At 42.6% G+C, this 27,008-nt stretch overlaps 1 protein-coding gene across 1 annotated transcript in view; it reads left to right on the top strand.

The window, feature by feature from the left end:
• Positions 1-27,008, top strand: part of TEX2 (testis expressed 2) — a 113,492-nt gene that overhangs the window by 45,947 nt on the left and 40,537 nt on the right. Inside the window, exons 2-4 of the mRNA XM_055408213.2 lie at positions 566-2,228; positions 24,341-24,541; positions 25,623-25,962. Of these exons, the coding sequence (XP_055264188.2) occupies positions 591-2,228; positions 24,341-24,541; positions 25,623-25,962 (2,179 nt within the window). The 5' untranslated portion in view covers positions 566-590. The remainder of the gene's footprint in view (positions 1-565; positions 2,229-24,340; positions 24,542-25,622; positions 25,963-27,008) is intronic.

Raw genomic sequence — 27,008 nt, 5'->3', positions numbered from 1 at the left:
TTACTCTGCTACTTATTTGCAGTGGCAGGCTATATGAGCATTGGTGGGAGACATGAGCCAAATAATTGTTAGGATTGCTGTGAAAATTGCAGTGAAAGCCATAACCCTCCAGGAGTCACTTTTTATAGCCGGAAAGCCACTGGTGAAATTTTTGTTCCAAGATCCTCAAAATCGCCAGGATGCTGTATTTTATCCTGTGGGAGTTCTGAACTAATGCTGGTAACAACTGTTGTGCAGGTTTTTCAAGCCTTGCAGTATAGAATTACTGATAGAAATGGGCCAGTTAACAGGGAGGAAACAATTACTTGATGTGAAGGAAGACAGGTTGTATGGCATTTATAACACGGGTGGGTAGTTTGCTCATAAAAGAGAATGCCTTGCTGGAATTTATCTGATAAAAATTAAACCGTTAAACCTGCTCAAGTGAGAAAGGGTGGCCATCTGCCAGGTAAAAGCATAATCACCATTTAGAAGTGAGCTTTAGCCGCGCTCTGGTCCACACAGGACAGCGTCTCCCATGGAGAAACCGCTTTCTGACTTCTGGTTTTTCTCGCTGTTTTCACAGAGCCTGAGCCCTTGTGAAGCCGGCGATGACAAGTCTGAATGGTCGCCATGCCGAGAAAACCCTTGACATGCCAAAACCATCAGCCCCCAGAGTGCATGTGCAGAGGTCTGTGTCCCGAGACACTATCGCCATCCACTTCTCGGTGTCCGGGGAGGAGGAGGAGGAAGAGGAGGAGGAGTTCCGGGAGCACCTGGAGGAGGGGCTGGACGACCAGAGCATTGTAACGGGGCTCGAAGCCAAGGAGGACCTCTGCCTTGAACCCGGGGCTGACCATGACCCCGCCGGCCCCGGCGCTCAGCTCATCCTGGCGGATGGCCTGTCCGTGTCCCCTGCCGTGCTGCCTGTCTCCGAGAACACCGTGAAGCTGCTGGAGCCCCCTGCTCCAGCCGCACAAGTATTTGGTACAGTGCCACTGGCTCTGTCCCCAGGGTCGTCCTCGTCGGGGCCCTTAGCTAGCTCTCCCAGCGTGTCCTCCCTGTCCGAGCAGAAAACCAGTTCTTCCTCCCCGCTGTCCTCGCCTTCCCGGTCACCCATCCTCTCATCCAGCGCCTCATCCTCTACCCTTTCCAGCGCCAAACCCTTCCTGAGCCTCGTGAAGTCCCTGTCGACCGAGGTGGAGCCAAAAGAATCCTCCCACCCCCCGCGGCACAGGCACTTGATGAAGACATTAGTCAAGTCTCTGTCCACTGACACCTCCCGGCAGGAGTCCGACACCGTGTCCTACAGGCCCCCCGACTCCAAGCTGAATTTACACCTGTTCAAGCAGTTCACGCAGCCGCGGAACACAGGTGGGGATTCCAAAACTGCACCCTCTTCCCCTCTGACGTCGCCTTCTGACACGCGCTCCTTTTTTAAAGTGCCCGAAATGGAGGCCAAGATCGAAGACACTAAGCGACGCCTTTCAGAAGTCATCTATGACCCTTTTCAACTTTTCAGTAAAATTATAGGGGAAGAAAGTGGCAGCCACAGGCCCAAAGCCTTATCTTCAAGTGCTTCCGAGCTCTCCAACCTGTCTAGCCTGAACGGTCACTTGGAAAGCAATAACAACTACAGCATCAAAGAGGAGGAGTGTGACTCCGAGGGGGAGGGCTTGGGGAGCGACCCCGGCGTCCCCAGGAGTGACCACCCACAGTCCTCCGAGGAGCCCGCGAGAGAGGCGGAGCCGAGGAGCTCCCAGGGGAGCGGGCTGAAGGAGGGAGGCCCAAAGACCAGCTCCCTGGTTCTTGAGAAATGCTCTCTGTCTGCCTTAGTGAGCAAAGAAGACGAAGAGTTTTGTGAACTGTACACCGAGGACTTTGACCTGGAACCGGAGGGGGAGAGTAAAGCTGAGAAGTTCGCAGAAGGCCCTCTCAAGCCAGAGGGGCTGGCGGACGATGGCCCAGCGCTGGACAGTGACCACGAGGTGGACTCGGCCGCGCAGCGGCTGGAATTACCTGTCAAGACGCTGGGCTGCTTTGTCCTGTGCGTCTATGCGTACCTCATCCTCCCCCTCCCCCATTACCTGAGCGGACTCTTTCTGGGCCTTGGCCTTGGCTTCATGACTGCAGTCTGCCTGATTTGGTTTTTTACACCTCCAAGTGCTCATAAACATCACAGATTACATAAACATCTACAACACTGGAACCCAAGGTCTCTGGATATCAAAGAACCTGAGATCCTGAAGGTAAGCCTCTCCTCGGCTGCTGGCTGGCAGCCAGCCTCATTGTAGATCTGACTGTATCCGTTTAGTTCACTGTCTCCACTGGTGTTTCTCAAGCAGTGTTTCTAATACTTTGGGATCTCCAGGCACCCAAAAGACTTGTTTGGTAAACCTCATTCTAGCTCACGTTGTGCCAGTTCACCAGGTAGCTTCTCAAGGATCTCCATGGCTCTGGAGCATTTCCAGTAGCGTTTCCATTCGTTTCCATTTCGATCTCTGAATTTGCCAGGCATTTGCTGCCTACTGAGGATTCATGGTAGCTGAGTCTGTTAGGATTAAATATTCTTGAGGGTAACGCTTCCCTGGTGGTCCGGCAGTTAAGACTCTATGCTTCCAATGCAGGGTGCTTGGGTTCGATTCCTGGTTGGGGAATTAGATCTTGTGTATTACAGCGAAGACTTGGCACAGCCAGATAAATAAATAAATGATTAAAAAAATTTTTTTTGAGACCCTGGAGCAAGGTTAAAGACTCCTGGAATGCAAGAGAAGGGATGGAGGAAGAGAAGACAGATTTTAATGTCAGGGTTGGGCTGCTGCACACTGCTCTGTGCATAGTGGGGCCTGGACTTGAGAAGGAGGATCACCTTTCTGTGCCTGTCAGAGTTTAGGATTTGGACCTCCTGAGGGGTGCCTGAGGCAATTCATTGGAAAGAGAATATTAGAACTTCCATTTGTATTTATTTCCATGTATTTTAAAAAGTTTCTGGTGCGTCTATATGTTTCATAATATATACAATTGAAATCATAGCTGTAGCTTATATAGGTCATAAGTTAATCACATACACATTTTTTTGTATCAGTTCAGTTCAGTCGCTCAGTCGTGTCCGACTCTTTGCGACCCCATGAAGCATAGCACGCCAGGCCTCCCTGTCCATCACCGACTCCCGGAGTCCACTCAAACTCATGTCCATCGAATCGGTGATGCCATCCAGCCATCTCATTCTCTGTCGTCCCCTTCTCCTCCTGCCCGCAATCCCTCCCAGCATCAGAGTCTTTTCCAGTGAGTCAACTTGTTGCATGAGGTAGCCAAAGTATTGGAGTTTCAGCTTTAATATATATTTTTTAATTTTAGTAAAATACACCTAACAAAATCTACCATCCTAACCATTTTTAAGTGTACAGGTCAGCAGTATTATGTTTAATATTCATTCACATTTTGTACAACCATCATCACCATTCATCTCCATATCCTTTTCACCTTTTAAAACGGAAACCCTAAACCCATTAAACAATAACCTCCTATTTTCCTGGCTATTGCCTAGCTCCTGGTAACCACCATTCTACTTCTTTGGTTGTTTTTTTTTTTTTTAATATTCTAAATATGTCGTATTAGTAGAATCACACAGTATTTGTCTTTTTGTGACTGGCTTGTTTCACTTAGAATAATGTCCACAAGGTTCTTCCGTGTTGTAGCATATTGCAAAATTTTATTCTTTTTTAAGGCTGCTATTGTATGTATATGCTAACTACATTTTGCTTATTTCTTCATCTGTTGATGGACACTTGGGTTGTTTCTATGTTTTTCTCTTGTGAGCAATGCTGCTATGAATGTGGGTGTACAAAGAGACGTTTGAGACCCTGCTTTCAGTTCCTTGGTTTATGTACCCAAAAGTGAAATTGCTGGATCGTATGGTAATTCTAGTTTTAATCTTGTGAGGAACTGCCATACTATTTTCTACAGTGGCTGTACCATTTTACATTCTCACCAGTAGTGCCCAAGGATTCCAGTTTCTCCACATCCTTGCTGACACTTGTTATTTTCTGATTTTTTGATAATTCAAACCTTGTTTGGTTTCTCTGTTAACAGGTTTTTCCTCCTCTCTGTTTAAATGAGTGCTCCAAAAAAGGGCACCATGATCTCTATTTACTGCAAAACAAAAACCCCACAAAACAAGGGGAAGAACTCTCAGAGTGCAAAATATTTTTTGTTCTGCTTTATTTTTTATTTTAATAACCTTTTCCCCTTATTTAAAAAAATGCGTGATCATTGTTTAAAGAAACACAGAAAACCCTAAGTAAATAAAAACCCTAAGAAAACCCTAAATAATTTTTAAAGATAAAAATTATTCTTTATCACAGTCGTGGGAGGGAATTATAGTTAATACAATATATAATATATGCATATATATTTGGTATATACCCTTGTTTTTTCCTACATTTCTGCAAATATGAGTACATATATCACACATGAACTCTTTGTTTTGATTCAGTGGGATCATATACAGACATCTCAGAGATATTATGGATTCAGTTCTAGACCACCACAATAAAACAAAATATTGCAATAAAGAAGTCAGACGGGACGCGGGAGACGCCCGGCTCCGGCGGCGCAGACGCGGGAGACCCCCGGCTCCGGCGCAACCGACCACGTGCAGAATCGTGGCTGAGAGGAGCTGTCCCGCGCCCAGGGTTAGGGCGGTGGCCGAGAGGAGCTGTACCACGTCCAGGAGGCGGTGGCTGCTTGGGCACTGGAGGGCCGAGAGGAGCTGATCCACATTCAAAGCAGGAGGGGCGGCCTTGAGGAGATACCCCTCGTCCAAGGTAAGGTACAGTGGCTGCACCTTGCTGGAGCAGCTGGGAAGAGATACTCCACGACCAAGTGGAATATAAGAATCCAGTGTTCTGGGGAGGAAGGAACAAGATGGCGGAGGGATAAGACGGCGAGACCACTTTCTCCCCCACAAATTCATCAAAAGAACATTTGAACGCGGAGTAAAGTCCACAAAACAACTTCTGAATACTGGCAGAGGTCATCAGGCTCCCAGAAAAGCAGCCCATTGTCTTCTAAAGGAGAGAGAAGAAATCCAGCTCCACCCACCAGAACACCGACACATGCTTCCCTAACCAGGGAACCCGGACAAGTCACCCGTCCAACCCCACACACAGCGAAGAAACTACATAATAAAGAGAACTCCACAAACTGCAAGAAGAGGGAAAGGCCACCCCAAGCAAAGCAATATAAGCAAGATGAAGAGGCAGAGAAATACCCAGCAAGTAAAGGAACAAGATAATTGCCCACCAACACAAACAAAAGAAGAAGATATAGGGAATTTACCTGATAAAGAATTTCAAATTTTGATGGTGAAAATGATTCAAAATCTTGAAAGCAAAATGGAGTTACAGATAAATAACCTGGAGAAAAGGATTGAGAAGATGGAAGAAAGATTTAATAAGGACTTAGAAGAAATAAAAAAGAGTCAATATACAATGAATAATGCAATAGATGGGATCAGAAACACTCTGGAGGGAACAAACAATAGAATAACAGAGGCAGAAGACAGGATTAGCAAACTAGAAGATAGAATTATAGAAATAAATGAAACAGAGAGGAAAAAAGAAAAACGAATTAAAAGAAATGAGGACAATATTAGAGACCTCTGGGACAATGTTAAACGCTCCAACATTCGAATCATAGGAGTCCCAGAAGAAGAAGACAAAAAGAAAGACCATGAGCGAATACTTGAGGAGATAATAGTTGAAAACTTCCCTAAAATAGGTAAAGAAGTAATCACCCAAGTCCAAGAAACCCAGAGAGTCCCCAACAGGATAAACCCAAGGCGAAATACTCCAAGACACATATTAATCAAATTAACAAAGATCAAACACAAAGAACAAATATTAAAAGCAGCAAGGAAAAAGCAGCAAATAACACATAAGGGGATTCCCATAAGGATAACAGCTGATCTTTCAACAGAAACTCTTCAGGCCAGAAGGGAGTGGCAAGACATACTTAAAGTGATGAAAGAAAATACCCTACAGCCCAGATTACTATACCCAGCAAGGATCTCATTCAAATATGAAGGAGAAATCAAAAGCTTTACAGACAAGCAAACGCTGAGGGAATTCAGCATCACCAAACCAGCTCTCCAACAAATGCTAAAGGATCTTCTATAGACAGGAAACACAGAAAGAGTGTATAAACTTCAACCCAAAGCAATAAAGAAAATGGCTACGGGATCGTACTTATCAATAATTACCTTAAACGTAAATGGGTTGAAATTTTCAAAAAGGCTAGGAAACAATTCCCATAGCCATCAATAGTTTAGTGTTGAGTTCATGAATAGTTTTTAAAGTTTGGGACAAACTGTAGTATTTGCTATTTGAAGTACTATTTGTAATTGGCATATTACGATGTAACATTGGTCTTCATATCCAACTTAAAACGCCTAAAAATGCCTAACAGGTTTTTAGATTTGTGAATTTTAGTTGAAATGTATTATATGATGTTACTAAACCTGCAGAAATATTGAAATATTTCAGAGAACTTATTCACTGTACATTTAATTTATTTTATTTATAAAAATTATGAACTGTAAAAAAAAAAAAAAAGTCAGACGAATTTTCGGTTTCCCAGTGCATGTAAAAGTTCTGTTTACACTATACTGTCATCTGTAAAATGTGCAATAGCATTCTGTGTAAAAAAACTGTGTATGCACCTTAATTTAAAAATACTTCAGGAGACTTCCCTGGTGGTCCAGTGGCAAAGACTCCATGTTTCCAGTGCAGGAGGCCCAGGTCTGATCCCTGGTCAGGGAACTCGATCCTTCATGCTGCAACTAAGAGCTGGCACAACAGCAAAGATACACGGTGCCGGGGCTAAAGACCCCCGTGGTGCCAAGAAGTTTGAAGACCCCGTGAGACTAAGACCCTGCGCAACCGAGTAAACAAAAATACTTCATTGCTCCCCAACTTTGTCAATCTACTGTCCTTCCATAAAATATTTTTTTTTTTAAAGTTATTACTGAAAAAATGTCAGCCATCGGCTGACAGTGCAGGGCTGCCACAAACCATCAATTTGTAAAACACACAACATCCTTGAAGCTCAGTAAAGCAAAGCACAGTAAAATGAGGTATGCCTGTGTTCTGCAGTTCAGCCTTTCACATGGCAGTATGTTATGAGAGGGTTTCTTTTTTAAGAGAAGCTGGTGCTCAGTCTTGAGGCTGTGACACACTTAAGTGTAGCATTCGTATAAGAAGTGGAGCAAAAGTGATCATTACGCATGGTTGCTAAGCTTTTTCCATAAGGGTGGTGCCGCGTCTACCTGAATTACATGCCCTGTAAGTAAGTTAGTGCTAACTTTAGCAAAGAAAAATGCCGCTTACATTGTTTCCAGTGCCTAATGACTGACTGTAGTATTCATTTAAACCGATTTGAGCTCTTAATTGTCTTGGGAAGATTTTCATTTTAATCTGTCAATCTTTAGTGCTGAGACTACAATTTTACTAAGTTTTCTACTAATTAGTCAAGAATTTACTAACTACACAGAGGATGCCAAAGTTATGGCACAGTGGTTGCTTTGATCTGATAATGAAACAGTAAAGGCAGCACTACGAAGCTGAGCACCGACAGGGGCCTGGCTGAATCTTGGGTATAGTATCTCATTTAATCCTCACCACACCCCTCTTCAGTTAGGTAACGTGCTCATGAGGATGTGGATGCACAGAGAGGGTAAGTTACTTGCCCAAAGTCACACAGGGGAGCCAGGCAGGACTGAATTTTGGGGTTTTTTTAAGGAAGGTGTTTTACCTTTGGTCCCTGCGATAAATATATTTGGATTTTCCTTGCAGAGAACAAATACTTCAGTGCTGTCATGGACTGACACCTGTAATTCAAGAAAATTGTACATTGTAGCTTGAGGTCTTTTGTTTGGTGCACAGGGCTGTTTTTAGACACCTGGCTAAATACATTCTCTATTTTAAAAGGGGCCACTACCAAGAATTGAAGATTTCAAATGCAACTGTGCTTTGGGCTTGATTAGTTTTACTGAGTAGGAAATCATACTCTGGGGAAGCATTTTAAAAAGATGATGCTTTAGGGACATCCCTGGTAGTCCAGTGGTTAAGAATCCACCTTGCAAGGCAGAGGACAAGGGTTCAACCCCTGGTCTGAGAACTAAGGTCCCACATGCCAAGGAGAAACTAAACCCACGTGCCACAGTGAAATATCCCGCGTGAAGGAATGTCCTGTGTGTCACAGCTAAGACCTGACGCAGCCAAATGGCAACCTACTCCAGTATTCTTGCCTGGAAAATCCCATGGACAGAGGAGCCTGACAGGCTACAGTCCCTGGGGTCGCAAAGAGTCGGACATGTCTGAGCACACACACACGCAGAGTAAATATTTTAGACATATGGCTCTGTTTCTGTTGCAACCCATTCAGCTACTCATTGTAGCAGAAAAGGAACTGTAGGCCATATGTAAATGAATAAGTGTTTCTGTGTTCCAATAAAACCTCATAGAAACAGGCCTTGAGCCCAGGTTGCTGACCCCTGCCCTATTATTAGTTCCTTGCATCCAGCTGGCAGAAGGGGAAAGAGAAGGCAAAGAGAAAGTGTACCTCCTTAAATGCCTGGACCCAGAAGTGACACACATCACTTCCATTCACTTTCCACTCGGGTGAGCTCGTCCCACAGGCCCTCCACAATGCTAAAGGCCTGGGACATCTAGGACTCGGTGGCGCAGCTTCTTCTCTGCTCTACACTATGGGAAGGGTGAAAGTGTTAGTCGCTGAGTCGTGTCCAACTCATTGTGACCCCGTGGGCTATATGGACTGTAGCCCACCAGGCTTCTCTGTTCATGGAATTCTCCAGGCAAGAATACTGGAGTTGGTTGCCATTTCCTTCTTCAGGGGATCTTCTCAACCCACTGCAAGAACCTGGGTCTCTTGCATGGCAGATTCTTTACATTCTGAGCCACCAGGGAAGCCCCTTCCCACTATGGAAAAAGATGCATGCCTAAATTTTGAAGGCACGGCTAGCCTTCTCTACCTCACTATCATAGAACTTAGCAGAGCCATAGTTATCTGTTTACTGTCTATCTTCCCCAGGACACCATCAGCTTCATGAACGCATAGGCCATGGCCATCTTGTTCATCATTGTGTCCTCAGCCCCTGACATGTTCTAGGCACATGTTAAGTAATTGTTGGGTAGATGGATGGATGGATGGGTGAATGAATGAGGTTTTAATCTGAAAATTTAGGCAGTAAGTTAATATTGACCCTGTCATGTCCCTAGGAAGTTGCTTTAAAAAAAAAATCCCTGATACTTACATTTTTGGGAAAAAACGTTTAGTCAAGATTTCAGGGGGCTGATTCATGTTGATGTATGGCAGAAACCAGCACAATATTGTAAAGCAATTATCCTCCAATTAAAAGTAAAAAGATTTGAGGGACTTACCCGATGGTCCAGTGGCTAAGACTCCATGCTCCCAGTGCAGGGTACCCAGGTTCGATCCCTGGTCAGGGATCCTACATTCCCACATGTGGCAACTAAGACCCGGCACAGCCAAATAAATATTTTTTTAAAGACATTTGATAAGAGTGATCTTTCAAGGAGATAAAAAATAATTACAATAAAAAGTACAGCTTATGGAGATTTTTTTCTTTTTCCACAGCAGTGGAAAAGCCAGGATGGTCCATCTTTGACAGGGTTTGAAACTTGATGTTTGCTGCTTAGAAATCGCCTGGCAGCAAGTCTGCTCTCCTCTTACCAGTGCTTATACAGCGAGTGCAGAGGGAGTAAGGAATGAGGAATGCATGCCAAGTAGAGCGGTGGAGAGATGGGGATGGTGGCGTGTTCTTGATTTCCACTCCGCCTCCAGATTTGTGGCTTTTAAAGTGGTGCAGAAGACGGGCCTTGGTTTCTTTATAAAGCAGTTCTGTGAACCTGTTTCTAGTGGGAGTTGAAAGAATCACTTTTTGAAAAATGGCTTGATTTAGGGGATGCATCGGCGGGTTTATTTCCTGTGCATGTGATGCTATTTAGTTAGTTTTTATAAAGGACATGATGCAATTCCTGAGGGCAGGTATGGAATATTTTTTAAGCATTCAGTGAGACAGGAGGCTATAAAACGTCATTCTGTGATAGAACGTGCTAGCACATGATAGAACGTGCCTAGGGGCTACCAGCCCCTTGATCTGCAGACTGCTTGCCCTTCATCTGGAAGCCCCCGAACCTGTCAGGCAGGAAGCTCAGTGCTTGGGACTGTTTTAGGAGCTGGTGTGGTTTTAAACCTCTGAACCATAGGCATTCTCATCGATGGGCCCGGGAAGTCCTTGCAGCTTGGATTGAAAGCCTGGTTCCTTTATTGGCTTCATAATTCAAGGAACGCTGCAGTTTTTCTTTGATGTGCCTTCACATGGCAAGGAAAGGGAGAAGAAAAGTAAAGCTTTTATGTACTTTATGCAGGTGGTTTTATTATTTCAGCCACACTGCAGACGTTTGTATTTAAAAATGACACTGCAGCAGTGATGAGTATGTGGGACGGTGAGCCAGACTGCTTTGCAGCCAAGCTGTGGCTGTTCTCAGAGCTTGGTGTGGGGTTGGTTAGACCTCATGATACTCTGCCACCACCCACCCCAAGCCCCACCAGTCAGCAGCTTTGCTGTCTGGAACAGAAGCAGTGGTGAAAGAGCTGTCACAACGTCCACAGGATAATTCTCAGAACCTTCTCCAAAGCCTGCTTGTTCTTAATGATGGGAATTCATAGCTGATACGAAGCAGAAAATAGGAGGGAAAAGTTGCTACCTGCATTCATAATAAAGTGACATGTGGGGGACTTCACTGTTGGTCCAGTGGCTAGGAGTCCACGCTCCCAATGCAGGGAGCTTGGGTTCAATTCCTGGTCAGGTAACTAGGTCCCACATACCGCAACTAAGAGTTCACATGCTGCAGCTAAAAGATCTTGCTTGCATGCCACAGCTAAAGATGCCACCTGCAACTAAGCCCCAACACAGCCAAATATAATAAAACAAAGTGACATGTGAACACATGAAAGCCAGGGGAAGACCCAAACGTTAGGAGAAGCTAATGGGATTTACAAGTATGGAGGTCTGGGTAAATTAGCTCCAGGTGGGGCCTTGTGCATGCCATTGAGTCCAAGAGCATCATTGTGGGCGACACCCCTAGGCAGTAACCTCCTGGGAGTTTTACTTTGTGTGACTAGCTAGATACCCTGGACTAGGAGCCCTGGGAAAGAACCAGAGAATGAGGCATCTCATATTTGCACTTGGGATATTTGCCTCACTGAGTATTCTCAGGCATGTTGGATGCTCTTTCTTCTCCAAGATTGTACTTGTCTCATGACCAGGAGTGTAGAGTCAGACTGCATAGCCTCAGGTTCCCCATCTTCATACTCAACCAACTGTGGATCAAAACTATCTGGATACAATTCCAGAAAGTTTCAAGAAACAAAGCTTGAATTTGCTGCATGGGGGCAACCCACATGCGGCAACTAGTTACATTGTATTTCCAACTATTGACATAGCATTAACACTGTTTTAGGTAAGATGATCCAGTGGCTAAGACTCCATACTGCCAAAGCGGGGGCCTGGGTTTGATCCCTGATCAGGGATCTAAATCCCACATACTGCAACTAAAAAAAAAAATACTGCATGCCGCAACTAAGACCCAGCTCAGCCAAATTAATTGATTAAGTTTTTAAAAAGTTTATGAGGAGGATGTGCATAGGTTATATGCAAATACTACACCATTTATATAAGGGGACTTGAGCATCTATGGATTTTGTTGTCAGCAGGGGTCTTAGAACCAGGCCCCCCTCGAATGCTTAGGCACAATTATATTTGGTAACATTCTTGCACACAGAGTTTCCACATGTCCATAATGAGATGCTTCCTAAAGATTTTGAAAGGCTCTGGGTTTATGTCTGAGTGTATGACTCGTGTAATTGTAAATTATATTCATGAGTAAAGTCTTTACCTCAGACTTATAAACCACCTGCAGAACCCAGCAGTAGGGTGTTGGTTTCCATAATGATGACCTGTTTTAGAAAGATATGGCCTGTAGGTTGACTAATACTACATTTACACCATTGCCAAACTCACACATTAATTTTGGAGAACCTTTTTTCCTTGGGTCATGTCACATTTAGATATTTAATAAGAGGTATGTTGTTCAGTCGCTAAGTTGTGTCTGACTCTTTGTGACCCTATGGACCGCAGCACACCAGGCATCCCTGTCTTTCCCTGTCTCCCAGAGTCTGCTCAAACACACGTCCGTCGAGTCAGTGATGCCATCCAACCATTTCATCCTCTGTTGCCCCCTTCTCCTCCTTCCCTCAATCTTTCCCAGCATCAGGGTCTTTTCCAGTGATTTGGCTCTTCTCATCAGGTGGCCAAAGTGTTGGAGCTTCGGCATCAGTCCTTCCAATGGATGTTTAGGGTTGATTTCTTTTAGGATTGACTGGTTTGATCTCCTTGCAGTCCAGGGGACTCTCTGCAGTCTTCTCCAACACCACAGTTCAAAAGCATCAATTCAAATAAGAGGGATAAGTTTTTATAATTGTGTTCCCTAAATACAGGCTGTGGTTTTGACATATAAAAGAATACTTTTGTAGGGAGAACATTATCAATTTTGAGAAGAAATTCTAACTTGTAACTTTAATCTCAATTTCATGCAATTCTTTCTTTTAAGAAATTAGAGTGAGCAACCCTTACGGCAAAAACAGCCTCATTACATTCAGCCGAAAGAGACTCGCTGCATACAGCCGGAAAAGGTTACTCTTGGTTGGTCTCTTAGAATTCTTAGTACAATGAGTACAAGAAATTTAAAATAATAAAAATTTTTTTCCACATTGTACCTAACTGAAAATACCCTGCCCCTGAAATATGTCACTTAAATTTTTCTGTCTGGCTTTTATAATCACGGCTATTTCCCAGTGCCCTTGTTGCTAGGAGAGTTTGTCAGGTGAGGTGTCTCAGTGCAGACTGTCTCACTTATCCCATGTTTTGAGTTGGTTGGAGAAGCAGCTGTGTGGAAAATGCCTCTTTATTGCATAGGAACAGTGTCAGGGATGTCGGGCTACCCTGGAATGATTTTTTTTTTTTCCCCATCTTTTACTTCTTAATGTTTTATTGTAGGAAATTTCAAGTATACTCAAAAGTAGAGAGAAAAGTATAATGGCTCCCCCTGAATCCAACACTCAGCTTCAATAATTATCAATATTCTGCCAGTTTTCCTTTTCACCTGTTAACTTATGGCATGGCTAAACCATAATTCTGGTCCACCTACATGTAACTACAGCTTGTAGCATTACTTCCTTGGGAAAATGCATCCTGAATTCCTGCTCGGTACTGGAGGACCATCCTTTACGGTTTTGTTCCAGGTGTCATCTAGGAATGAGGAGAGAGGCGTGGGCATTTTGAGTCTGAGGTTTCTCAAATCATATTGTTGTGTTTTTTTTATTAGAAGAGTAAGATATTAACCATGAAAAAATATCAATGCTAGATACCTTTTCATGTCCAAATTTTACGTGTCATGTAAAGGAAGATACAAAACCCATTGAAGATTGTTCTTACTGTACAATAATTAGCCTTTAAGAATTAGCTTTTTGTCATCCCCCCAAAGACAAGAGATTATAGGCAAGATAGCCCCAGCGTATGAGCATGTTGGCTTCTCGGTGCCCCAGTGGCTCTTGTGAAGTCTGTTTCATTCTGTCTCTCCATTCAGTAGTCTCCAGAATAGGTTGCTGAAGACACAATCCAAGAAGAAAATATTCCAGTTTCTATTTGCATATGTATTTTTATCTGTAAGAAAGTAAATAAGCTTTGCTAATATTTAACGTGTAGATGACCATTTGTTGACCTTTGGTCAATATCCTTGAAAATTTTCAAGAAGACTGTTTGAAATATGGATTTATATCCATTATCATTAACAGTGAGCCTCACCCTAAAGTATATATATTGAGCCTTGATGTGTCAGCTGAAGATAGTACAAAGCTGTTAGAAAGGAATAACTAAATGAAAAGGCTAATTATTAAATATTTTATTTTTTGCTCTTTATTACTGTTTTTAATTTTTATAAAAGCTGTATTAGAACATGTATGTATTGATAGTTTACAAGTAAATGTATATATAGTGAGTACTCTCAAAAAAATTTAACTGATAGGATGTGTGAGCTAAAGCTGATTTACTAATTTATTTGCTTGCTAATCTGTTTTATAATTTCAACATTTGTTAATATAATTTAATGTTTATTGTATATTGACATAAATCAGACCTTGATTATTTCATTGGTTCATCTGATATTCAGTGTTATTTTTCTAATGTACATGATTGTTCTCTCCTGCCGGTATCACTGTCTGCCAGTGCAGATACTTGAATTTGCAAGCTGCCCCAAAAGACAGGAAAAACTAGGATGACAGCCATTCTCCCAGGCTGAGACTGTGGCTTTAACCCTGACTCCAGTGCGTCTGGTGACACTGCCATGAAGGTGACCTTGAAGCCAGCAGTCAGAGGATGCGGATAGTATTGATGCTGGTGCTTTCCTCCCTTAATGGACTTTTTATTTTTTTTAAGATAGTGTCTTCAAGCAGCATTTATTTTGAATGTTTTTTTGCTTGAGCCTGTCATAGTGTGAGTTCTGTGTCCGTAGTTTCTATCTGTCTTTCGTGAGTAAATTCAGATTAGCATCTAAAGTTTAGCAGACTGTTCCTGCCATATTCTCTTAAGTCCATGATCTATGATATTACATTTTAACTGATAACTCTGGTTCTAAACCATTAATACATCAAAAAGGGTTGGACCCTGGCAAAGTGAAAATCCTGCTTATGTTTTAGTCTGGGGGAACAAAAGAAAAATAACCACATTTTCATGTGCTACAGAGATGATTTTCAGCGGCAGGGACCTCACTTCCTGGCTCTGTTCTTATGTTTAGGGTTTGCTCCTTCTCTGAAAGACAAGATGAAGGAATGATGCAGGGGCAGGCAGCCTTGCAGCCAGCACAGCTGTGTGACAGCAGGATGTCGGCCAAGGCACTCCACACACCGAAGACAGAAATCCCCATTGCTTCTTCAGGCCAAAGGGCTGGCGCATTTCTCTGGTCAGCTCAACATCAAGCTGTCGAAGAGAGCACTGGCCTTGACCTCCTGATTGGCACTGTAACTGAAAGTGAGCACAGTAGTAGTTCTTCCAGAGTTTATTATTTTGCAAAAGGTTAATTGTAGCTTTTAATCTTCTTGAGTATTAAATGAGACCCTTTATAGATTGTGGTTTGTGCTTTCAACCAGTCACGGCTTCTAAATCCAGCAGAGAATTGAAGAGAAACCCCTGACCTTTTACAGCTGGGATCACAGGACCAGTCTGTGGGCCAGACAGCTGCAGCCCAGCTGACTGTAGTCATTGTCCTCTCAGCGGCCAGCCCTGTGTCTCCATGTTGACAGTTCCAGCATCAGAAAGAAACAAGGCTTGTCTAAGACTCTAGTGTGGGTTGGGAGTGTCTCTGAGTTCTTTGCATGCATGCATGCTAAGTCGCTTCAGTCATGTCCGACTCTGTGTGACCACTTAGACGGCAGCCCAGCAGGCTCCGCTGTCCACAGGATTCTCTAGGCAAGAATACTGGAGTGGGTTGCCATTTCCTTCTCCACTGATTTATTTAGTTGAGCTGTTGAAATGGAATGAGTTACTAACTGTATCTGTTTCCCTTTATACCCACCCCTGTGTCCCATAACAAAACAAAGTTGGAGAAAGATCTTACTTGGTAAGCAATTCAGGATTCAGAACTTTAGAAGAGCTGAGCAGTGGACAGTTGGTCACTATATGGGGAACACGATGAAGGCCCTGGAATTGCTGCGCTGCTCACAGGATTGGATATTTGGCAGTTTTGGTCTGGAAATTCTATGTATAGCTTCATCCAGGGAGTAGGTCAGGCCCCAGGAAAAAGTTAGCTGATTGCTGGTATCAGAAGGCAGTCATGGGACTTCTCTGGTGGTGCAGTGGTTGAGACTCCATACTTCCATTACAGGGGTGCAGGTTCGATTCCTGGTCAGGGAACTAAGATCCCACATGCCACACGGTGAGGCCAAAAAAATAAAAATTAAAAAAAGAAAAAAATCTCATATTTTGGGACTATTCTGGTGGTCCAATGGTTAAGACTCTGAGCTTCCACTATAAGGGGGTGTAGGTTTAATCCCTGGTCAGGGAACTAAGATCCTACATGCTGCGCGATGCAGCCACACACACAAAATAAGCAGTCAGAGTTTGTACTGGGTAATTGCTTTCTGCATGGGCAACCTGAATTCAGGTTAGTAGGAGTGCATTCAGGGGCAGAACAGAGAACTTGGAGAGCAGTAGTGCCTGGCCACCTGTTGACCTGAGCCTCCCAATGGCCAGTCTGCATCCTGGATGCCTGACAAAGTGGATCAAGTAGCAGCTCTTGTGATTCTCTCGGGGTTTCCTGTCAAAGCTTGTGATGTTCCACAGAGCCCTCCATGGGAGTGGGGACATCTGGGCTCCAGTCACAGCACTGCTTTCTCTGATAAGTGTTAGAACGTGTTAGTTGCTCAGTCGTATCTGACTCTTTGCAACCCCATGGTCTGTAGCCCTCCAGGCTCCTCTGTCCATAGAATTCTCCATGCAAGAATACTGGAGTGGGTTGCCATTCCCTTCTCCAGGGCATCTTTCTGACCCAGGGATCAAACCCAGGTCTCCTGCATTGCAGGCAGAATCTTTACCATTTGAGCCACCAGGGAAGTGGCTAATTCAGTTTCCAGTCTGGAAAGCGTTAACAGTTTTCACTCTTTGGTGTCTTTCTGAGTTGCTTCTTCTCTTATTCTGTGCTCTTTGATGCAATTATGGTTTGATTTTCCTCTTTGGGAACAGTGACCAAGTCTTTTACTTCAAAGTAAACCCTGCAGCTCCTGCGCCTAGTAGGAACTCAGCTCATTCCTTTGCTTCTCTCCACCGGAGCAGCCACAACTGTGTCATAACGGACACACCAATCTGTCCTGCTTACTTGTGCTTTACAGATTTTATTCAGTACTCACAGCCACCCTCTGAATTAGGCTGCATTTATGTATTCAGTCGACAAACGTTTGTTAACAACTGTGGTTGTCTTGTGGAGTCTTTAGTTAAGTAAACCAGGCAGTTGGTGAATGAAGGATAAAGGTAACAAAGAACAGAGTTTAGGGAATCCGGGAAGCTCCCTGGGAAAAGTGATATCTTTTCTGTGACCCAGGGGTTGGGCAGATTTTAGCCATGCTGAAGGTGGGGTTGTGCTGTGGAGATGGGGTAGGACCCCATCCCAGACCTCAAAGGCAGACAGACTTGGTTTAAGTCCCAGATTTGCCACTCCACAGACCACTTAAAAAAAAAAAACCAAAACCCACTGTCTAAGCAAATCACTTAACCTGCCTCACCACTTTTCTTACCTGCAGATTCTTAGGGAATTGGCAGAAGGAGATAATTCATGGGAAGGCCAGGATCGTAATGTGAACTGAAATGCCAGCTTTTATAATGAATACTAATATTAGCCTTTTAAACATCATGTGCATATGATTTGTTCCTTTTCTACATGCAGACTGTGCCTCAGTAAAGTACTGTTGGGGCTTGCCTGGTGATCCATTGGCTCAGACTCCAGGCTCCTAATGCAGGGGGCCTGAGTTCAATTCCTGGTCAGGGAACTAGATCCCACATGCCTCAACTCTAGATCTCGAATGCCACAACTAAGACCTGGCACAGCTAAATAAATAAATATTTTAAAAATAAATATATATTTTTAAAAAAATTAAGTACTGTTAGTGTGGAGAAAGTCATTCTGGCATGGGCCTAGTGGGAGGTGAGGACAGGGAGGCCTGAAGCTGGGTAGACATGCCAGACCCTTTTACAGGTGAGAAGCCGAGGGTCTGAGGCTAAGCATCCTCCAGCCAGGCGGTCAGTGGTCAAGCCAGGTTCAGAACCTAACTCTGTCACGCTCTTAGTGGTTCTGCTGACGGCTGTGGGTTGGTTTTCATTCCTGTGTTTGGACTAGCAGCTTTCATGTCATCAAGTAAAACCAAGGACCCAGACTCACTGAAGCTAACAAATGATCGTTCGCAGCAGACATGCATTTTAAATCCTGATTTGTGGGTTGTGTTTATTTGGTTTTGGCAGCTGTGGACCTTAACCTCCGATATATTTTTAACACAAAGAAGAGAATGGTAGTGCCGGAAGGAGGAAATATGAAGATAAAAGAGAAGGAGAAACCACAGGTGCCTTTGTACTTGGAGCACAGCCTCGGGTGATTGTGAAAGGATGGGGGTTGGGAGAAGGAGGGTCAAGCCCGCCCCAGTCCTAACTGGGAGAGGGAGTTGGCAGCCCCTCCACTTTGGATAAGCGTCTCCTGGACTCTCTCCCTGGGCCTCCGCCTGCTTCTCTCTGCCGTCCCTTCTAGTGGGGCGGGCAGCGTCCTGTGGCTTTGGGGACTTGAAACTGCCCCCACATTCCTCAGAATCAGGCTGTTCCAGTGTTCCTGCAGCTTGGTGGGTGGCGGAGGGTGGTCTGTCCCTGTCAGAGCCATCAGCGAAGGACAGCCACATCTCACCTCAGAGCTGTGGTCACATGGGTGGACGCAGGCAGTGAGTGGCCCAGGGGAACTCTGTAGAGGGCTCAAGCGGCTTCATCGCGAGCCTGGCTTTGTGGCTAAAACCAGTCCCCGAAGCACCTGGAAACAAACAGTTGCTCTCATTAACCAAATATAAGAACTTGGCAAGGAACAAAAACTGAGCAGCTGTTTGTTAGGGTAGTGCAGAGTGGTGGTTCTTCGTCTGAGCAAGCCTATGAGCATGCCTGTGTCTTATCTTTTCTACTAAAAAATCAAAGGAATAAGCTAAAAATGTTATGTAAGTTTGTTCACAGGTTACTTTTAATGGTCTTATAGAACTTCATGAGCTTTTAAACACTTTAGCCTGTTAGCTAGATTATTTTTGTTCTTATTCCTGAATTTTTAGTATTTGACGTTTGCTTTTTAAAGGGGTTTTGAATTTCTAAAATAGCTTGGTTCATCTGGAGATGACTTAGATTATCTTCTCATTTAATAATGTAAAGCACCTACTAACACACAGCATAAACCTGCATGTATGGAAGTATCTGTAAGAGGAAAGAGGAGGGTTTTGACCATTTTGGTTGAGCCCAGAGCCTAGGTTTAAAAAGCTGGAACCCCAGAATTGAGCCTGGGCTGTATAATAGAGTAGCCACCAGCCATGTGTGGCCACTGAGCACTGAACTAGAGCTATTCTGAACTGAGATGTTCTTGAAGTGTAAAATACACACTGGATTTTGAAGACTTAGTACAAAACAAAGAATGTTTAGTATAGTATTTACTACAGAGTTCTCTTAGTACAAACAAAAGCCTTTTAAAATAATTTTTAGTATTTATTACATGTTGAAATGAACATTTGGGGGCTTCCCTGATGATCCAGTGGCTAAGACTCCATATTCCCAATGCCAGGAGCCCCAGTTCAATCCCTGGTCAGGGAACTAGATCTCACGTGATACAAGGAAGATACCATGTGATGCAACTGAGACCAAATAAATAAATATTTAAAAAAGAAATGATAATTGGTTATTCTGGGTTAATAAACTACATTGTTGAAATTAATTTCACCTGCTTTTTTCTCTTTCGGTGTGTCTACTAGCCACTTTAAAATGACATGTCTCCATGATGCACATTTGTGGCTCACATTGTATTTCCACTAGATAGTGAGTGCTTCCCTGGATAACTCCACATTTTCTGACTTAGGAAAGAAGAAGTGAAAGCAGTTGGAGAGAAAGTGAAAGTCGCTCAGTTGTGTCTGACCCTTTGCAACATAGAATTCTCTATGCCAGAATACTGGAGTGGGTAGCCTTTCCCTTCTCCATGGGATCTTCCCAACCCAGGGATCCAACTCAGGTCTCCCGCATTGGAGGCAGATTCTTTACCAGCTGAGCCACCAGGGAAGCCCAACTGGAGAGAAACAATCAAATCTTTTATTCTTAAATTTCTCTTACTCATAAATAATCTGTTTAGACTTAGGAGTTTCAAAATGGGAAAATTCTTTACACTCGTTCTCAGAGACTGTCCTATTATTTGAGATAACTTCACAATATAATGCTTGTCTTTTTTCCTTTCATACTTTTGGTCTGGTAACTGGATGGTAACTATAAGGCTGGGAATTTTGTTAAAATTTTCAGAACCATGTTCATGCTATTGGCTTTTTTATATGTCTAGTATAATCTTACATAACTGGAAACTAATAAAAAGTCTTTTATATGGAGATGTGTATGTTAGTCACTCAGTTGTGTCTGAGTCTTTGTGACCCCATGGACTCCTCTGTCCATATCAAGTCAAGAATACTGGAGTGGATTGCCATTTCCTTCTCTGTTTATATGGAGATATTATTGCAAAAATGTTTGTCTTATCAAATTATGATAATGAGTGACTTCCCTGGCAGTCCAATGGTCAAGACTCGCCTTCCAGTGCAGGGGGGTGCGTGTTTGATCCCTGGTCCAGGTGCTTAGATTCCTCATGCCTCATGGCCAAAAAAACCAAAACTTAAAACAGAAGCAATGTTGTAATGAATTCAGTACTTAAGAAAAAGCAATCCCGGTGGGGACCATGTGGCCAAATGGCTCATAAGTGACACTGATAGCAAGTTGCCATTTTAGTTTCATAGTCCTTCTTGACCATTAGACCTTCTTAAGCACCAGCCCATCCTTCCCTCCTTCCATGGATTCTTCTTGGTTTTAGTAACATTGCAAATAAACATAACCTGGCCTTGAGCATGACTCTGAAACAGCCCAGAAAAATCAGATCTGCTTCAACTTTGCTATTAATCTATTTGCCTTTAGGAATTTAAGCGTAGTAAACCTGTTATACGTAAGAAAGTATTTTCTGCAACCAAATTGGAAAAAAAAGAAAACTATGGATCATATGTTAGGATATCTTCAGCGAAGAAGGTTTGTGTTTAAAAAGACAAATAAGTACATTTATAGAAAACTCTACCCAACAATAGCAGAAAGAATAGTTTTTATGGTGTTCATGAACCAGTCCCCAGATAGAAAATATTCTGAGCCATAAAACAATCCTTAACAAGTTTAAAAGAACTGAAATTACACAAGGCGCATTCTCTGATTCTAATGGAAATAAATTAGAAATCAGCAACAAAAATATCTGAGAAATTCCCAGATATTTGGAAATTAACAACACACTTCTGATTAGCCATGGGTCCCAAGATAATCACAAGGGAAAGTAGGAAATATTTTTAACTGAATGAAATTGAAAATATAGCAAATTAAGAATTAGAGCTGACAGTGCTTAGAGAGAAATTAATAGCATTAAATGATTATATTAGAAAGGAAGAATTATCTGTATCAGGACTGAAGGAGAGAGCATCACTTCAGACTCTATAGTAATTAAAAGAATAACAGAGAAGTACTACTAACAACATTATGCCCAGAAGCTGGATAACTTAATGAAATAGACAAATTTCCTTATAAAGTATCAAAGCTCACTCAAGAAGAAATAGATAACCTGGATAGTCCAATAGTAACTAAAGAAATTGAATTCATATTTAAAACCTTTCTATAAAGAAAACTTAAGACCTACGTGGCTTCCATAGCAAATTTACCAAACCTTTAAGGAAGAAATGTTATTTCTATACAAACTCTTCCAGAAAATAGAAGGAACACGTCTCAGTTCATTTTATGAGGCTGCTGCTGCTGCTAAGTCACTTCAGTCGTGTCCGACTCTGTGTGACCCCACAGACGGAAGCCCACCAGGCTCCCCTGTCCCTGGGATTCTCCAGGCAAGAACATTGGAGTGGGTTGCCATTTCCCTCTCCAATGTGTGAAAAGTGAAAGTGAAGTCGCTCAGTTTATGAGGCTAGATAATACCAAAAGATATTGCCAAAAAGAAACCAAAAAAACCTTCCCTCATGCACTGGGACAAATGAACAAAGCACCAGCAAACCAAATTCTACAATGTATAAATAGCATAATAGTTGTGTTGCGCTGGTAAACTGGCTCCCCAGTTTGTGGGGGAAACCCTCTTTGTATGGATTTCCATGGTGTAAATCTCCCACCATGACCAATTGGCAAGTTACCAGCATAAGGTCCCTGAACATGGAGTTGGAAAAAGATGTGTGGAATCAGCTCTCATGAGCTGGTATAATCCAACTTCAGCACATCATGACCCATACATAATTTCCCCAAGAATGCAAGCTGTTCAACTTTCAAAAATCAGTGAATGGACTTCACCATAATAATAGACTGAAGAAAAAGACAAACTGTAAACCAAAAATTGCATTTAGTTCTGTACTAAGCAGAATAATCCTACCCAAGCTGATGCTCTGACAGTACACTGAACTTCAGACCTTCCAATGCTCCTGTATCACTTGTCCCCTTTTTTTGCATCATTGCTTTGGTCATTGCCCTTTCTTTCAAACACCTAGATTACACCCTCTTCGCATGGCCATTGCTTGCTCATCCAACATTTTTTAAGTAGATGCAATGACTCATTGGGAGGATGGAGAAATATTCCTAGCTCATGCGAAAGATCTGAAGTGTATAAATCTATATAATTGGCTCTTAAATTTCATACACACACACACACCCAATGACAAAGAAGTATGTTTGTTTTTATTTCCAGTCACATGCTCAGGATACTGTTTTTGAGGACTTTTTTTTAATGGTTACTCTAGTGGGGTCGTGGAATGGTGAAATGAGGACCGGTTCTTCTCTACTGTTTTGGGAGTACCTTTGGGTCAAGAATCTTGTTCTTTTATAAATCTGTGTATCAACTCCTGACCCACTACTTGGTTGGCATGTAGATTCAGTGAATGTTTTGATGAATGGATGAAAGAATAAAACAGAATTTTGAGAATCCCTCACTTGCCAAGGTTCTCAATTCAGGATTTTAGTGTGAGACTCAAATACTCACCATGGAAATGGCTATTCCTTGAATGACAACCCCAACTCCAGTGTAGTGATCTTCAGCATTTTTTTGCTTATTTCAAAGACATTTATGAAATGAGAGTGGGAACATAGTAATTAAAATTCCCTAAAGAACGTCATTTAAAGAGATCTGGGCCACCCATATCATCTGAAAAAGTACTGTGGGGCTGGCGGTGTTAAATGATGAATACCAACTACAGCTAAAACCAGATTCAGCACAATTTTATTGTGTGTAATGGTGTTGTGTATTGCCTGTACAGTTCAATATGTTTGCTCTTGGGACTTCTTTGGCCATCCAGTGGTTAAGAATCTGCCTTCCATTGCAGGGGATGTGGGTTTGATCCCTGGTCAGGGAACTAAGATCCCACACACACACACACACACACACACACACACGTATATATATGTTTGCTCTTTGTATTCATATGTGGATTTTTAAACATATATTAATGGGTAGGGGGAACCTGGAATACAACTTTAAAAGTTACTATATATCTTTGAATTTTGGTGTTTTGTTGATCGTATCTGTGATTTATTTAATGCCTCTATTTTCGAAATAGCATATGTATAAGTGCAGTGTATTTATTTTTATATTTTATTTATTTATTTTTGGTTGCACTGTGTCTTCATTGCTGCATGTGGGCTTTCTCTCACTGTGGCAAGTAGGGGCTTCTCTTGTTGCGGAGCACAGGCTCTAGAGTGAGAGCTTCAGTAGTTGTGGTGCACGGGCTTAGTTCTGCTAGGCATGCGGAATCTTCCCGGACCAGGGATCGAACCTGCATCCCCTACATTGGCAGGTGGATTCTTATCCACTGCGCCACCAGGAAAGTTTTATTTAATACCTAACTCTTGATCATCTGCTTTACTGTGTGATTTCACTGAGATATAAATGGAGAATGGTACTGTAACATGAGTTAATATTGTCTGTGAAATCTCAGAGATTGTTTTCAGGCGGGCTGAGAAATGGATGTGTTGGGTTAATTAAGAAGAACAGATTGTGTGGGAGCACTGGTCCCCAGAGGAGGTCAGGGTGAGAGACTTATATTTACATCAAAGCAACTTTTAAGTTTCCTGCTTTGCTTATCAGCTTCAAAGAAAGAAAGAAACCTTTATTTATTTAGGAAAATGGACATTGTCTTTTCCCGCCTGAGTCCAGGTTTTTAGTTATCAAAAACATATTAAATTACTCCTCAGCACTGATTAACCTTCAAGCTAAGCAACTTGTCTCAACAGTCTCTTGTTATCAATAAGTTAATACTTGCATCATTGTCAGGTTTGGCTTCAGTGTCCTGAATACCTAAGTGGCCATCGTTTTCATACTGAGTCAGATGTCTGTTTATTCTCATTTTATTAATGGAAAATTTTCTCCATCAGGGATGGATGAATGAAATTTACAACTATGATCCAGAAACTTACCATGCGACTTTGACACATTCAGTCTTTGTTCGACTTGAGGGTGGGACCTTGAGACTTTCAAAGCCCAATAAAAATATATCCAGAAGGGCAAGCTACAATGAAACAAAGCCAGAGGTCACCTACATCAGCCAGAAAATCTACGACCTCTCGGACAGCAAGGTGAGCCTATCTAATTTTGGAAGCTTAGATGAATGAAAAGCATTTGGACTCTTGGATGCTTTACTGTATTTTTTTCCCTTAAAAAGGTTGTGTGTGTTTTTAAAGTATTAGTCTAATTTAGAGCAGTACCTGTCAGACGTTAATATGCATGTGAATTACCTGAGTGTTTTTTAAATTGCAGAATCGGAAGCAACTATGAGGGGGCCTGAGAGTCTGCATTTTTGTGAGCTCCCAGGTCATGTCTATGCTGCTAGTCCACAGACCACACTTTGAGAAGCAAAGGCATCATACACCCTTCTGACTTTGAGAGTTAATTTTTTTGGTCAAACGAAAAGTCACACATTACAGTGCTAGCTAATAACTAATGGAGACCCTATAAATCTGGAAATTATGGATATATATGCAAAATAGCCACATTTTGTTAAAAGTATGACATACTTCTGTTCTTGAGAAATGTAAATTATTTGTTATTCCAAAAAGCTATAGGTTCTCTGTTCTTAAAACTCTTGTGCATGATCTTTGAGTTTCCCCAAAATTGCAGAAGTTTTTAAAAGTTTTTTTTTTAATAAATTCCTTCCTAACTTGAGGTTGATTAATTTGAGCTTCCTGTCAAGATCTAGTTTGATAAATTGTTTTTTTTTCCCTCCTCAGCTTAAGTTTGGCCTAGGGTCATTAAATTCAGTTCATATCCAGACTTAACTGATGATAATCCTCTAAATAGTTATTGTGCTATTGTTACCTGAAAATCATAGATATTTGTAACTAGCAGAAGTTCTTGAACATCTCCTTTCTGGACTTATTTTGAAGAAAAAGTCATTTCTATAAATTCTAGTTTCAAGGGTTCGCATGCCACAACGAAAGATCCCTTGTGCTGTAACTGAGACCTGGCAGTCAGATAAATAATAAATATTCTAAACAATCATAGTTTCTCTAGTCGTGTTATGGACAGACGGTAACTCTTTTACACTCATCTTTGAAGTCAAAAGTGACTATGATCTCTGCATTTGTGCCCTGCACAGTAGTAGTGCTCAGCATAGCCAGTTCTTAATTTAGCATGTAAATCATTTCCCTTTCTCTGTAGGTTTATCTTGTGCCTAAAAGTTTGGCTCGAAAAAGAATCTGGAATAAAAAGTACCCCATTTGTATTGAGCTTGGTCAACAAGATGACTTTATGTCAAAGGCCCAGACTGACAAAGAAACTTCTGAAGAGAAGCCACAAGCTGAGCGGGAGCTGGGAGGCGAGGACCCTAAGAAGCCACCCCACCCTCAGGAGGGAACACGATCTGGCCATCGAGATCAGATACTCTATCTCTTTGGGAGAACTGGCAGAGAAAAAGAGGAGTGGTTTAGGAGATTTATTCTGGCATCTAAGCTGAAGTCAGAAACCAAGAAGCCACCTGGTGTCTCTGGAAGTAAACCAGGTAATGACATGTGTGCTAAATGCTTATGTATTTTTGAAGGGCCTGTGAGCGAACTGAGAGAGATTCCCAGGTAGGAAGGAAGCCCACCCTGAATTGATGACTGTCTTCCACCTAAGGTGTGTTCAGGGGTCATTTACCTTCTAGGCTGCTCACTGCAGTACTCTGTACTGAATCATTTAACCAGTGATGGAAACATTTATAGTTGTTTTTTTTTTTTTTTGTCTTTGCTGGTAACTTAAGGATTATATTTATTTTTACATATTGAGGCTCCTCTGAGAGAAGCAGCAGCAGGAGAACCCTAGTTATAATAAGAAGGCCGGTGAGAAGGCGGCTCATGCTCTCAAGCTCCCGGCCTTCAGCATGGCCTCCATGCCCAAGACCACTATCAAGTGCCAGAATCCCTGGGCTCCTGACTCGCTGCGTTTGCCTCAGTCACCAGGCCCCTGTGCTCATTTCCTGTCCCTCTGTCCCATGTACTTTGCTTGGAACATCACTGACTTTCTCACTGTCCTCCAGACAGTGCCTGGAGGACACTGTCTTTGCTTTCTGCGCCCTGTCTTTGCTTTTTGCATATGCTGTTCCCTCTACCTGGCATGCTTTTCCCCACCTGGGCCAGGAAAATTGCCAACTGTTTCTTTAAGGGGCAGTTCAGAAGTCACTGCTTGTGGAGGTCAGTGCTGGGGAAGTGCCTCTCAGCTCTCTCGGGCAGAGGCACTCTCCCTGTGCTTCCCAGTCGTGCTTCAGTTACCGTGTTTATTACAGAACACTGCGGTTTATCTCCCTGGGTGCCTGAGTTCAAGGGCAGTTATTGTGTATGTCTTAATCTTTTTCTTAATGTGGAGTTGGCCCGGAGAAAGTGCTTGATTAAAAAAATGTGTTGAATGAATGAATGAAAGACGGTGTATTTGTCCATCCACAGGCTTATGGCAGTTCCACTTAGCTTTCTGCCCCCTTTCCATGTGCCCCTGGGAGGTATATCAGTCCTTCATTTGACCCTAAGAGCTTGCCAGGAAGAAAGAACGGTACCTACCAGATATGTATCATGG

This window comes from Moschus berezovskii, chromosome 20 (genome assembly GCF_049115385.1).
Source record: "Moschus berezovskii isolate FMDL1 chromosome 20, NW_MosBer_1.0, whole genome shotgun sequence".
NCBI classification, from domain to species: Eukaryota; Metazoa; Chordata; class Mammalia; order Artiodactyla; family Moschidae; genus Moschus; species Moschus berezovskii.
This window is presented reverse-complemented; position numbering and strand designations above follow the sequence as displayed.